Source organism: Nilaparvata lugens, chromosome 11 (genome assembly GCF_014356525.2).
Source record: "Nilaparvata lugens isolate BPH chromosome 11, ASM1435652v1, whole genome shotgun sequence".
In the NCBI taxonomy this organism is placed as follows: Eukaryota; Metazoa; Arthropoda; class Insecta; order Hemiptera; family Delphacidae; genus Nilaparvata; species Nilaparvata lugens.
The window spans coordinates 8,232,282-8,248,173 of record NC_052514.1 but is presented as its reverse complement, the minus strand read 5'-3'; the positions used below and the strand labels follow the sequence as shown (position 1 = coordinate 8,248,173).

The 15,892-nt window shown below is 31.3% G+C and overlaps 1 protein-coding gene across 20 annotated transcripts in view; it reads right to left on the bottom strand.

The window, feature by feature from the left end:
- Positions 1–5,403: 5,403 nt before the first annotated feature.
- The window catches only part of LOC111053579 (PDZ and LIM domain protein Zasp-like), an 89,856-nt gene continuing 79,367 nt past the window's right edge, over positions 5,404–15,892 (bottom strand). For 4 of the 20 annotated variants that reach the window (XM_039437550.1, XM_039437559.1, XM_039437542.1 and 1 more), the window contains 4 exons: positions 15,363–15,451; positions 11,965–12,115; positions 11,040–11,090; positions 5,404–7,095 (listed from right to left, as the gene is read on the bottom strand). In XM_039437550.1, the coding sequence (XP_039293484.1) occupies positions 7,009–7,095; positions 11,040–11,090; positions 11,965–12,115; positions 15,363–15,451 (378 nt within the window). In that variant the 3' untranslated portion in view covers positions 5,404–7,008. Of the gene's footprint in view, positions 7,096–9,767; positions 9,804–11,039; positions 11,091–11,964; positions 13,549–14,734; positions 14,820–15,362; positions 15,452–15,892 lie in introns of those variants that run through there. The other 16 variants (XM_039437554.1, XM_039437544.1, XM_039437553.1 and 13 more) reach the window with 8 other exon arrangements.

Here is a 15,892-nt window from a genome sequence, read left to right as displayed (position 1 = left end):
AATTGGTATTTAGGAGGTCCTGGATAAATGGATTTCAATCTTCAACTTGGTGCCAACCTAACAAAGTCAACTCAACTTAATGCCAACCTGACAAAATTTTTAATTTAGTTACCGTACCAGAACAACTGTTTCGAAGAGGTACTCTCTTTAGATTATAGTTCTATATTAACATATGGTATGAACTTTTCAATTATAATAATTTTAAGATATTGGAATAAGAAGAATATACTTGCCAAAAGAACTTTAAACCCTTAAAAACCACCCTTAGAGTTAAAATATCGCCAAAAGATTTCTTAGTGCGCCTCTAAAGGGCCAACTGAACATACTTACCAAATTTGAACGTTTTTGGTCCGGTAGATTTTTAGTTCTGCGAGTGAGTGAGTGAGTCAGTCAGTCAGTCAGTGAGTGAGTGCCATTTCGCTTTTTTATATATATATATATAATATATATATATATATATATATATAGATAAGCTCTAATGGTATTATTCGTACTCACTCGACCGGGCTGAGCGGGTCTAATTAGAACTCCTGGCAATTATATTTCCACTCTCACTGTTTTGTGTGTGAATCCAACTTAATTCAGTATGAAAATAATAGAATATTCTTGTGTAGTTGAGAAGTTTATATTGTGGTAATTATTCATATTAAATAATAAATTTCTTAGTCTTTTTATTTAATAATAGAATCTAATCAATCAATTTGAAAATATTGCAATAGATTCAGAGGTGCCACAACAGAAACGATGAGGTGACTTATATGAAACACAGAAACAAATTTGACGGCGCAAATAGAAGCGAGGGTTGCTCCAAAGAGCAACTCTTTATAATATGACATATCATTAAAAATATAATTAAATAAACGTAATTGCTCATACATAAAATTGAATAAAATTAAAATAAAAAGTTTTATTAGTAAAAAGAGCGTCAATGAGTGGATTAAGAGGAAATATTTCTTTACCTTAAATATAGCAATTTGATTTTAATTCTTTTATTTTCATATTATAGTCTTTTCTCTGCACAATTTGTTTGATGTGTTATGATTCTGCTGTTATAAAGTTTCTATTGTAATAATTATTAATTGAATTCAACCTCAACTTTCTGCATTATTTCGAAATATTATGTTTTTCTTTTACTGTTTCTTGCAACTCTCACCAGCGGGAAAAGATTTTCTTTTTGCTGGTGATGCCTAGATTTTATATTTTATTTTAATTCTATTCAATTATATGTATGAGTAATGATGTTTATTTAATTATATTTTTAATTATATGTCATATTATTATAAAGAGTTTGTAATATGTTTTGAATATTCTAATTGGCAATAAATGAAAATTGAAAAAATTCATTACAAAAGTCACCTAAGCTACCGTACTATTTTAACCAAACCTCAGTTGTTAATATTTAGCCTCACTCAGGCCTAATGTTGGCGGCATATAATATGTACCTAGTCTACATAGTCCTTCTATATAGATCTACTTTGAATATTTGTCAATTCTCATCCATCTATTAATTAATTGAAATTCCTTTTTATGTAGTTGAGAAATTCATTCATTAGTAGTCTAAGGCTAGGCACACACCAGTTAGTCAAGACAAGACAAGATATGATCAGACACGTTTAGTCACAATACTTCACATAGCTGCTTGTGACGCAACTCACACTGATTAGTCATTTCAATTAGACATGTCTTCATAAGCAACTATGTGAAGTATTGTGACTAAACGTGACTAGTCTTGTCTTGACTAATCGGTGTGTGACCAGCCTAAGGCTAGGCGCACACCATTTAGTCAAGACAAGACATGATCAGACACGTTTAGTCACAATACTTCACATAGCTGCTTGTGACGCAACTCACATTGATTAGTCATTTCAATTAGACATGTCTTCATAAGCAACTATGTGAAGTATTGTGACTGATCGTGTCTGATCATGTCTTGTCTTGCCTTGACTAACTGTGCGCCAATCCTTATGATGAAATTATAGTGAGGTCCACGTTCTAATAGCAGTGGAGAAAGATAGAAGAGCAGCGTTGCTGACTCTCTGTCTTCTATAGAGGATATAACTGATACCGGTATATCAGATATAATAATAACTGGTCATTCTTGTTTAAAATAATCGATTATATTTTATTCTTCAAAAATATATATATTTTTAATTGAACAAATGTTATAATCGAGATTCAATATTTTGTTAATTAATTACATTTCTACATTGATAAAAACGTGGCATCGTTTCGGAGCTAGAAAAGGATAGCGTTATCTGCTTTGTCGAATGATAGACAAGGATAACAACACCAATGTTAATCAAATACTGCCATTATAACGTGGACCCCACTTAAGTAACTTGCCAGGTGATGGAAATAGCAAAATGGATAAAGCATTGTATTATCATAGAGAAACAATAGCTTGAGTAGATATCGATATCCATGGTATAGGGCGTTTATGTCGCAACTTTTACTGTTATCCCAAGTCGATTACTATCGACTATTGTAGATTTTTACTGTTTTGTTTGGGTGAGAGTGTATGAACGGCACAATAAGAGAGAATACTAGCGTCACACAGCTTTTTAGAAAGAAATACGTGGACTATCGGCTTGAGATTACAGTAAAAGTTGCGACATAAACGCCCTATACCATGGGATATCTACTCAAGCTATTGTTTCTGTATGGTATTATCTAACCATCATCATTTATATAAATAGTTTACTAACTTTAAAATTTAATTTACTAATTGCTATTTTCAAATAGTTCTCATTTATGACGTAGACCCTAATATAGTAACTAGCCAGGTGATGATATTACAAAGAGTGTAGCATTGTATTATCTAACCACCATCATAAATAAATAGTGTACTAACTTTCAAATTAATTTTACTAATTGATATTTTCAAATAGTTCTCATTTGGTTCAAATCTTATCTCAACAGAGGAATTTCAAGGGCAAAGCGTGTCAAATTGAGTTATTCCAATCGTCTTCCTGCAGCCTTTTCTACTAATGGTGAGTAGAAATTATTATTATTCCCTTATTATTGTCATCATACTCTTTCCATAGGTATAAGAATGGTCCATTTTGGATTGGTAATTCAGTAAATATGGAAAATTTTAAAATGGTCCCTCATCTAGAATAACCCTACAATAATTTCTAAAGAATGTTTACAACGTTATAGTTTTTATACATTTAGTAACGTTCACAAAATATCATAACACAACAGTATTCATTTATTGACCGAGCGAAGTGAGGTCTAAGATTCAAGTCGACGGTTTTTGCTTTTCTCTTTATGTTTATATGTTCCGCATTTACGGCGAAACACGTAAATATTTAATGAAATAGATTTTCATGAAATTTGACAGGTATGTTCCTTTCTAAATTACGCTTCGACGTATATACAAGGTTTTTGGAAATTTTGCATTTTAAGTATAATATAAAAGGAAAAAGGAGCCTCCTTCATACGCCAATATCAGAGTAAAAATCAGACTATAGAATTATTCATCATAAATAATCAGCTGTCGAGTGGATTATAAATTGCATGCAATGACGCATACAATTCAATTTCTCAATGTAACTTATTGAAAACACAGCTGTTGTGTTGACTATTAATTGCATGCAGCAGTGAGGCATGCAATTGATAACTTGAAGTAGCATATTATTTGCTCCCGACTTTTCTCTGCTTTCAACTCGGTAAGCTTTTGATGATACTGTAGTAGCGAAGTTGTTTACAACAAATTATTAGTATTCAAATGATAATAATCATAACTTATATTTATAATTATTGTCGATACAACATTTGAAACAGCCATTAGTTGTTTACACACCGACATCTCGTCGACACGTCAGGACAGGACATAATTCACTCCGATGGAGGCTGTAGTTTTTCAACTGCGCGAGGTCTACTGTTCACAGAACTACTAGTTTATTGTGGATGCATTGAGGAAATACTTTCTTCATTATTGGGGCAGTATGATTCTGCTACTTTGGAAGACATTGTTTGGATTTTAATCTTAATTGGGGACATAGAGCAGGAGTATCATAGAGTATTCTATTCATGTACTGTACTCTTATGGATTTTTAGTTAATATATTAGGTACTATCCACTATAAAATATATGAGCTACTCTATTACCTTATTTGCAAAAGTCATGTACCAGCAACAGATTGTATATTTTTATATTTAAAAAAATTATTGCTACAGTACAGTCTTGAGTCAGATTTTTTAAATAACATTTTTTTGAATAAGAATTGATATTGCGGAATTTCTCCATAATTGAAAAAACATAGGTTTTTGTCAAATCCCCCTGAATACAAGTCTAATGAATGTGGATCTGACAAAAATAAAATTTGGAAGTTGCATTTGTTCAAATGCTAATTAATGAATAATTATTATTAAACGAAAATCCCAATTAAATGCTGTAAATCACCCCAAATATTTCTGCTACTGCAAATATTGACATCACCCTGTTGTCAGCTAGTTGGAAATTCGATGAGTGCTTAAAAATTATTTGTTAGCCCAGGCTTAATGTATTTAAAATATGTATTGGTAGCCTATTCATAATAGTATGATTTCTTTTCTACAGTGGTATTCTGTGTCAGAGGAAGGCTTGTGCAAAGGCTAAAAATAAACTTTCCACTCGTGATATTTTTCAAAGTTTTTCGATTTGTATATCATCAAGCTATTAAAATGAAAAAGTTTTCTCAGTGAAACATTTTTTTTCCGATCATTACTTTTTGAGATATGAGCGCCTGAAGTTTGAATTTTTTGGGACAGACCATTTCAAATTCGGTAAGATATAATCCATGAGATTTAGAGGATTGATTTTTCATGGTATTGTTGATCTAGTAAAACAAATTGTTTATCAGAGATTGACAATGGTGTAATAACCGAAACCGGTCTTTCCAATTATCAATAAATCAGTGGTTTTTTGACAATTTCCTAGTCTTTTTCATTCAGTAAAACAAAAATTTTCTGAAAATATCAATTTTTGAAAAAGTTATTCAATTTACCAAAAATAACTCAACTAGAAGTTATTTTTAGTAAATTGAATAACTATCTTACAAATTGATATTTTCACAAAATTTTTGTTTTACTAGATCAACAATACCATGAAGAATTTATCCTCCAAATCTCATGGATTTATCTCTTACCGAATTTGAAATGTTCTGTTCCAAAAATGTAAACTTTAGGGGCTCATATCTCAAAAAGTAATGATCAGAAAAAAAAAATTTCTTGCGAATACTTTTTCATTTTAATAGCTTGATGATATACAAATCGAAAAACTTTGAAAAATATCACGAGTGGAAAGTTTATTTTCAGCCTTTGCACAGCCTATAACAACGATTTCCTCTATACAACCAATGGTGACAGTATGAAGTGAATCACAAGTAAATCACAGGCAAATAAATTGAAAACACAGAGATTGACAATAAATACATTAGTTTATTTATTTTCAAAATAGAAAGTACTGATAGATTACACAGTAGAAGCATACATTCTTGTGACTTGGCTTGTTTTGAGTGTAAAAATAATAGAAAAAGTAACAAAACACTCCAGTAAACTTTTTAAACTGAATTTGAGCTGCAAACCTTTTGCTGTGTTCAACCGCCTACGCAAAATACTTGGCTCACAGTTTGGATTTGAGTCATTCGAGAGAAAAAAAACATAATCTTTAAATAACTCGGGCTCGATTCAATTTTGAACTTAGTCTGTGTTAGAGATAACATTCTATCGAGAAATAGTAGAAGGTGTTGGATAAACAACATTTGATGACTCATTCTGATGGGTGATGATCGTTCAAAAGTCGATTTTTGTCACAATGTTTTGAAATATCCATCAAATTTAAATTAATAAGCACGTCTCACATTTAATATTTGTATCTCTTGAGAATCGTAATCCTTGTCATTAATTTCAGTTTATTAATTTAAAAATCATGCCACAAACAAATCTTTAGTTTCAATCAAAACCTTCACCTCTTGAAATTTCCAATGATAACGATGTTCAGTTTCATAATCACCCACCCCAGAAGAAAATTCTTTCATTAGTTATAAATAATTTACAGTACAATACCTATTGACATTATTTCTTCAATAGCTTTAAATAAATGTTTTTTGTTTTGTTCTACTCATCGATACAATAATTCTCAAAAGTCATTTCTATTTATGAATGACTTTGAAACTATTATACATAAATTAGATCCACTCTTCATTTATATTCGACTATTAGAATACTGTCTGATCAATACAATAAATAACATCACATTTATCAGCTAACTCTCTTAAATTAACAGCCTATCATACATCCAATTATCTATTCATGTTTTGTGTGCAGTTTACAAAGCATTTATGAGTAAATTTACATAAATTATGTGTGAATTTAAACACAATAACAACCTACAAGTATATAATAATATATGGTAGTGAATAAATAAATAAATTATGTATAAAGCAGCCCTTCACGAAGATTAATTTCGGTGAAAAGCATTTGACTAGATTTGACTCAGGGGTAACAGATTTCACACTGTACCAAGAAATGAATAAATTAAACAAAACTCGAACAGAAAATACTTTGAATAGCTAGTTATATATGAATAAGAAAAATACGTACAAAATACTCAGCTACAATTGCTAATGCATTTGATTGAGCTAGTATATAATTAATTATATTTTCAGGATAATACTATGTATAATACAAAGTACCGTAGCCTACATTATGATAAAGTATAATTTATTTTACTCAGTTGGTAATATAGTAGATATATATTTCTTTAATTACATTGATTGATGATCAGAGTTCATTCAAAATTGATTATCCATCACGTTAATGAATGAAAACTTTTGGACTAAAAATTTATTTTGTTCATAATTTGGGCTACATATAGGTTTTTGCTTATATTGATCTCATTAAGTACGTAATTAGCCATTCGTTTTTACAAGATTGAATCATTCGTTCCTTATTTATATTACAATACAACCGCCTATCCGTTTCCCCTTCTTACAGTTCGTTTTTCAACCATTTTTAGCACTTTTTATTCGTCATTCATGACCATGAACATCAGACGCTTGAAGCTGTTGCTTTGCTGAATTTCCTCGTTTGAAACACCAAGGGAGTTCAACTGAAAGTAGAGAATAAATCAAAATTGAATTAGTTTTTGTGAGAATAGAATATTATATAACTTAGAAAATATGTCATAGATAACATTTTGGGAGTCTGGTCTCATAAGATGGTTAAATATGTATGAATAAACTGGAAATTTTTAATGAATAAGATTAGTTTTGAGAAAATTAGGGTAGGAAAATGTTGAATGAAAATAATTCCTTCACACTCTAGAATTCATGGTTCAATTATTCGATAATTCGTAGTGCATTATATATTGAACAATCAAAGTTTGATATCCCATGAAATAAAACCTGTTCCTGAAATACATAATTTAATCCATAAACTTAATGGAGCTCAGTTTGGTTCAAGTTCAGGGTTCCAATTATTGGTAAACTGGATGGAATTGTTCAATTATTCAATAATCCGTAGTTCATTATATATTGAACGATCAAAGTTTGATATCCCATGAAATAAAACCTGTTCCTGAAATACATAATTAAATCTATAAACTCAATGGAGCTCAATTTGTTTCAAGTCCAGGGTTCCAATTGGTAAACTGGATGGAATTGCTTGTCCTATCCAATAAATAAATAAATTAAATTTAAAAGTTGCTCGATGTTAATTATTTCAAACTAACTTTGAAGGGTGATAAAATATACAATGATTATCTACCAATTCAAGGATGAATGATTATCAAATTAATTCTGTTATCTTGTTCAATTATAAAATCATATTAGGCCTAGGAGAGAAAATTAGAATTTGAAATGGTTATCAAACTTAGGTGTTGATGTTATAAAGGGGGTTAGAATACAGTACTGTCTAGGGAAGAATATTATTGGAGTAAAGGCGATGATAGGTTTACTCTTCAAAAGTATGTCTCAAATTGCTGAGTCACTACCAGAGATTCTCTAGGCAGTTTTGATCAGGGTAAATCTGTACTGTACTGGTTCCACCCAGTCTTCTCAACACAAGGTTACAAGGTACATAAAATAGTGTACCGTACGTTACTTGGACGTGAATGTATTTTGCAGTGCTCGAATGAAATTCTAGTCTCGGCTAACGCCTCGACTAGAAACATCGATCTCGCCTGCAAAAGGCCCCTTCCCGTCCTTGTGACATAAAATACTAGTTTGTTGTTATCATTTTTACTTTCCTTGCCCTATTACCATAGGTAAGGAAAGTATTGCTTTCCGAAAAAAATTAAGGTACCCCAATTTCTAAATTTCTATACGTTTCAAGGTCCCCTGAGTCCAAAAAAGTGGTTTTTGGGTATTGGTCTGTGTGTGTGTATGTATGTGTGTGTGTGTGTGGTGTGTGTGTGTGTGTGTGTGGTGTGTGTGTGTGTGGTGGTGTGTGTGTGTGTGTGTGGTGTGTGTGTGTGTGTGTGTGTGTGTGTGTGTGTGTGTGTGTGTGTGTGTGTGGTGTTGTGTGTGTGGTGTGTGTGTGTGTGGTGTGTGTGTGTGTGTGTGGTGTGTGTGGTGTGTGGTGTGTGTGTGTGTGTGTGTGTGGTGTGTGTGTGTGTGTGTGGTGTGTGTGGTGTGTGTGTTGTGTGGTGTGTGTGTGTGTGTGTGTGTGGTGTGTGTGTGTGTGTGGTGTGTGTGTTGTGTGTGTGTGTGTGGTGTGTGTTGTGTGTGTGTGTGTGTGTGTGTGTGTGTGTGTGTGTGGTGTGTGTGTGTGTGTGTTGTGTGGTGTGTGTGGTGTGTGTGGTGTGTGTGTGTGTTGTGGTGTGTGTGTGTGTGTGTGTGTTGTGTGTGTGGTGTGTGTGTGTGGTGTGTGGTGTGTGGTGTGTGTGTGTGTGTGTGTGTGTGTGTGTGTGTGTGTACACGATATCTCTTCTCCCAATTAACGGAATGACTTTAAATTTGGAACTTAAGGTCCTTACGATATAAGTATCCGACACGAACAATTTCGATCTGATGCAATTCAAAATGGCGGCTAAAATGGCGAAAATGTTGTCAAAAACAGGGTTTTTCGTGATTTTCTCGGAAACGGCTCCAACGATTTTGATCAAATTCATACCTAAAATAGTCTTTAAAAATAATGGTTAATTTATCACACAAATGACACAAATGGTCGATGCTTTTATAAGAAGGCTTTTTATAAGGTCAATTGAGGCTAATCAATATTATAGTACTGTTGCTAATGTAAGACTCATTTCGAACTGTTAGAACTGATTGAATGAGAAACATTATTGATGTTTTTTACATTGAATTAATTCCAAATTGTCAGCAATAGTTTAAAGGGAACCATTGAAACTATGTACAAGGAAGGCTGACAGTATGAAGTGAATCTCACACTATATTGTTGGGCCCGGTTGCACGAAAGCCGGTTACATTTTAATCGTGATTACTTTCACGAGTATCAATCAATGAATATGGCTTTTACGAAAAGAAGCGGTTAAATTTTAATCGTGATTAATTTAACGAAATCAATCAGAGAAGGCTTTTTAGAAAAGGAACTGGTTAGATATTAATCGTGATTAATTTCACGAGAACCATCAATTAGAGAAGGCTTTTTCGAATAGAAGCGGTTAAATTTTAATTGTGATTAATTCCACGATAAGCAATCAGAGAAGGCTTTCTCAAAAAAGAAGGCCTCTCTGATTGGTTCTTGTGGAATTAATCACGATTAAAATTTTACTGGCTTTTGTGCAATCGGCACTTAGTGTTGTAATGTAGGTGAACTCACATGCGTGTAAGGGCCGGGCACAGGGTGAGGTGATTTCTGAAAATGAGCAAAACTGAATTGAAAAATCTCAAACACATGCTTGAAAATACACAAACAGTGAACATATAGATGGAATAAAGGTGTAGTTGAGAAGTTGATATTGTGGTAATTATTCATATTGAATGAAAAAGACTAAGATATTGTCAAAAAACCACTGATTTATTGAAATTAGAAAGACCGGTTTCGGTTATTACACCATTGTCAATCTCTGATAAACAGAGTCACAATCAGTTTATCAGAGATTGACAATGGTGTAATAACCGAAACCGGTCTTTCTAATTTCAATAAATCAGTGGTTTTTTGACAATATCTTAGTCTTTTTCATTCAATAAGAATAAAGGTGCGTACAGATATACGCGCCGCGAACGTGATCAATTCACTTTTAATCAGCTGATTATATCTGTATTTTTTACAGAAACGGTAAGATACAAATATAAAAAGCTTGGCATCAGCTGATTAAAAGTGAATTTCACATGTTCGCGGCGCGTAAATCTGTACGCACCTTAAGAACATTCGCATTTACAAAATTGATGTAGGGCCTAGGTAATAAATGCATAACAATTGATATCATTGTAACTGGAAAATTGCGTTCATTTTTTACAAATCGGGGAGTCCGATCTCACTAGCGGTCAAATCTGCAAACCCGTAGAAATCAATCCGAAAAGACAAAATATTGAGTTTGAAAGTTATTAAAAAATCCATTACGGTATTGTATTTATTAGTTTGATTCTATCGTTCACAATGAACAAATCATCTTTTCATTACTATTTTTTTAATGTACTATTTCCATCTAGTCATGAGACTAATGAGCAAATTTTATCCAACTCAACCTACTAAATGAAAATGAAATACAGTGAAACTCTCACTAGAGAGTCCATCTTAGGATGGTCAAACACCGACTAGTCACGTTTAGTCACAATACTGCTAATGATAATATTATGTACTTAAATCAAATAACTGTAGGCCTACTTCATTACCGGTACTACTAACAAGAAAATAGTAGAAAAATAATAATTAATATTAATGTTCCTTTCCCAATCAGTCATAGTTGAGAATGATATTGTATCCATCAATGTATAAATAAATAAATTTAACTACATCATGCCTTGTGCAATGTGCAGTAGAGTCATGTTCAGCATTCCTCATAACAGTTTATAATAATAAACTTTATAATAATAATATATCTTTCAAATGATGCACATTCAATAACCGATACTCCTGGACCCAACTTACTGGTTTATTTTCTTTGGATTGTTTTGGTTGTTTTTTGGGTGGCTTCTTCAACTGTAAAATGTAAGAAAATTGCGAAAATTGATGCTTTTTATTCCTATTTTTGTTGCTTTTATTGTCTTTCTAGGATGTAATAATCACATGTCGATATAATTAGCCTAGGATATTTTTTATTCTTCATTCATTTTCTTTGATAAGTACATACATCATCGGAATGATAGGGAGAGGTAAAATAAGATTTTAGGATATTTTAAATTAGCTACCAGATATTTTCAGCTTATGATGCATTGAACTAGAACGATAATATACTATAGTTGAATGATATTCTTGTAATGTAATCCGGGCTTGCTAGATTACAAGGGCTTAGTACTTAGATACAAGTATAAGATGATTTAAAAAAATTGAATTGAAATATATCCTACTCGAACTAGGCTACTAGAATACAAACAAAATACTATATGTTTATCTCTTTTCTGTATATGGCTACATGTAATATAAATAGAAAGAAAAATAAAAATCTCAGTACCCTTTTTGAATTATTTTATCGCATGTTTCAACATTGATGCCATTTTCAAGTGATATGACTCCATGAAAATGGCATCAATGTTGAAACTTGTTGTGATAAAATAATTTAAAGAGGGTACTGAGATTTTTATTTTTCTTTCTATTTATACTATATTTTTATCCAATGTTGATTGGTCTTCAAATTGAAAAATCAAATTCAAATATGTAGGTTGCCAGAATACCTACAAAAAATAGTAATTTTGTTCAATGTTGACTGATATTAGGGTTGAAAGCCTTCAGGAAGACCATGGTCTGTATCAATACATCACATTTTATAAATAGAGTGATATCTAGATGAATATCAAAATATGCCTAGAAGTAATTGAATAAATCAAGGTTTTGTAGGGAATTAAATTAGACTGACCTTGGGGTTAACAGCCTTTGTAGGCGAGAAGACCTTGGGTTGTACGGGCACAGAGACCTCCTGTATGACGTCACCCAGTTCGTCCTCCTTCAACGCCTTGTATGTCTCCGACTTGGCCGGATCGTAGACGACTGTCTTCTTCAGGTTGCTGCTGATTGGCCAGCGGCCGGGGAAAGAGGAGGACCAATCAGAGTAGCGCATCGGGTCAGTATTGGTTTATTGAGTCAGAAGCCGGGCAAGGGTGGGCGGGGTCAAGCGGTCAAAGAAAACAGACAGATGAGCAGAGAAACAAAAACGTAGGAACCACATTTAAGTTATTTGAAAGTGATAAAACAATAAAACACAAAGGAGTGATTGATGAAGAGAATTAGTTGATAGAATGCATTGGTTTATGGAAAGAAATGGTTGATAAAAAGGAGTTGTTGATGGAAAGAGGTGGTTGATAGAAAGTAAAGTGGTTGATGAAAGGAATTAATTAGTTGATAAAAAGAATTGGTTTATGGATAGAAATGGTTGATAAAAAGGAGTTGTTGATGGAAAGAGGTGGTTGATGGAAGGAAGTGGTTGATAGAATGTATAGTGGTTGATAAAAAGGATTAATTAGTTGATAAAAAGAATTGGTTTATGGAAAGAAATGGTGGATAAAAAGGAGTTGTTGATGGAAAGAGGTGGTTGGTAGAAAGTATAGTTGTTGATAGAAGAAAAATGAAACATGAAAAATGATTGAGAAACATGAAACAAACGATTGCACAGTTATGAGGTGGCGTGTGAGGTGATTTTGAATTGATTTTTTTTCGATTTATGAGTGATAATTGGAAAAAATATATTAATGCATAAAATTGAATTATTGATGAAATTTGAAAATAATGATAATGTTGAAATTGAATGATTCAAATTATGAGTTGAATTGAGATATATTTATGAATGAAATTGTAAAATATTGATAGTATTGAAATTGAATGAGTCGCGATGGCGTTTATAAAATTGGAAAATATTGATTGAATTTAAAATGATTGTAGAATATGAGAAAGATGAATGAGAGATATATTATTATATTACATTATAATAGAGTGTTTCGTATTGAATATAGAAGACATGTATGTTAGTTATTGGATAATCACAATATAAGAATGTTTTTATAAATGAACAATAAATATTATTGAAATCATTCAAGTGTTTGAAAGAAGAAAACATAATAAATATATCACAAAAACCCATACATTCAAGTTTTTATATAATCATAGTTTTCATCCAATCAAAATTAGGTATAAATATTGAAATATATTAGTTTTTAACAATCCGTTAGGGAACGTTATATTTGATAAGTATAGGTATGTGGGGTAATAATTTATTCATTAAAATTTAATAAATACGGTAAAAACAAGGGAAGTTATCTCAATCAATTCAGAACCGTTAATTTAGTACAAATTGGGAAAATTATTAATTCAATAAATATATAGTTATAAAACGAGGGTTGTTACAAAATTAATTTAGAAATTTGGAAAAAGCATAATTTATTAATATCGGGGGTTTTTGGGGGGTGCATGGGTTTTTTGTTTGAGGAAGGACAGGTCAATGAAAATTCTGAAATTAGTTATGCAGTGTTTGTTCAATTCGAACTAGTTCTATGATAATCTAGATTCATTACCTAAAAGAGATATATTATCTATCAAAAAATGATTCAACAAGTATTGTGCAGTATTTAATTCCTGATAATGAATATTAATATTTCATATATTATAGGTTTCATATTATATTAGGTTTAAGAATAAACCTATGTTTTAGCAAAAATTCTAAAATAGTTTGATGTTTGACATGAGTTTTGTCTAATCTACTAAATATTTCCCTTATATTCTTTTTGTGCTGTCAAGATATAAAATGAGTGGCTCTTGATAAAATTACTATTTTGTCTAATCTACAAAATATTTCCCTTATATTCTTTTTGTCTAAAATGAGTGGCTTTTAATAAAATAACTTCGAAATTCAAGACCTATTTTGGGCCTATTCTGAAGGATTCTAGAAAACTTTATTTCATTGAAGAATAAAATTTTTGAATATTAATTAATGATTTATGATGATGCATGAATGTTATTCAATGCAATGAGTGAGAAATTGCACGTTTTTATGATCATTTTGGATGTAATAGAATGGTGAATGAATATAGATTCAATTAATAATTTATAATACATTTCAATTAATAATCATCTATAATCAACAATAATAATACATAAAAATAATTATTATTTTATTTACAGTCAAATCTCCAATTTGTAAAATAAAGTAGGTAACTTAATTCTCATTCTACATGCATCTCGTATTATATTCAAGACTTGATCCTTGAATAGCAATTTCACAAAATAACAGTTTACAATTGACAGTTCAAATTAATGTCCGTGGAACAAGAATATATTACAAAAGACATATAGCATTCATCGTGCTAATTTTATTCTTCTTGTATTCATTGCTAGCAATCCCCTATAACGTTTCCATAATGTCAGATTCCAGTATAACAGAATTCTTTCAAGACTCATTTTATTGATCTGTTTCATCCATATATTATAATCTATCACATTCATGTAAGCAGTAAATCAATTACATTATAGTCCATTCCAGCATTCAAATCATTGAAAGTTCAGAAACGATACCAGGCTATATTCAAAAATATTCATACAATTTAAGAAAAATTCTGTACAGTATTTTGAATTTGTGAATTAAGAATTGGTGCACCCTCTTCACATTTGAATGCATTATAACATAACAATGAATTACGAATGCTCATGACAATTCATTCCAAAGAACCTATGACTTGCCTTTTTAGAGCATTGGATATCCTCTGTGTATGCACTGTCAGGGTCCTATAATATAGTAAGCAATTTAAAAATAGGTAATTAATTGGATATTCTATTTATTTATTCCATTAATTGTTTATTTAAAAACCAACAATGTAAATGAATTGAAAAATGTTTTCCATTCAACGATGAAATCCATGTATACTTGGTTCAATCAATATTGAATTGTATTATTGTCACTTTCAATCAATGAGAAATTGAATTATGCCCTTCTTTTGGTTCTTTACAATATAATGAATTAATAGCCCAATAATATCCAATCACCTTCTATCAGGTTTAAAAGACTTGTCATATAAATTCAAATAGTAGACAACTTATTATTGAATCTTGAACTCTTGAGGTTGAAGTCACAGTGTCCCGATTTATAACAAGTCTATTTATAAATTTTTCTTATCAAATTCAATGTGTTCACTTTCAAACAAATATGCCTTAACATAAAGACGTTTAAATTATAGTTTTAAACTGCTTTTTAATTTGACACTGTTCAGATGTATTTTGTGCATTTTGATGAATAAAGAAATTTTCAATTCAATTGTAAATAATACTTACGGTGTGACGCCGGTCTGTGAATGGATTGTATCCTTGATGTTCTGATCTGAATATAATCCTATTGGTGAATTGAACTGTTTGTGGACAACCTGAAAATTATTTTGAAATATTGGTTGTTAGAATATAGATGGTAATATGATGATTAGCGAATGGTTTATGAAAATATAATAAATGTAAAATATGGCTTGATTGAAATAAGTAAACTGCTTAGCCTCCTATTGTAGGCGAGAGATTTTGAGACTTTCAAATTTAAAAAACTCAAACTTGGATAGAATGTCTTAAATCACAAATCCGATATTTTTACTCTTTATTCAAAATTCTGTAGAAATGAAGATTAATGAAAATCTATATTTTTCGTCACACTGCACAGAAAGCAGCTGTTTTCCAGTCCCTACGTAGATCTGAAAGACATTGTTTTCAGACGACTCTCGTCTGATGTCAGAACAGGTTTCTTTCCGGCTAAGTCCGGAAAGAGTACCCTTTCCGGCCGCTTAATTTTCAAGTGTGCTAAAACAGCTGATCAAAAAAAA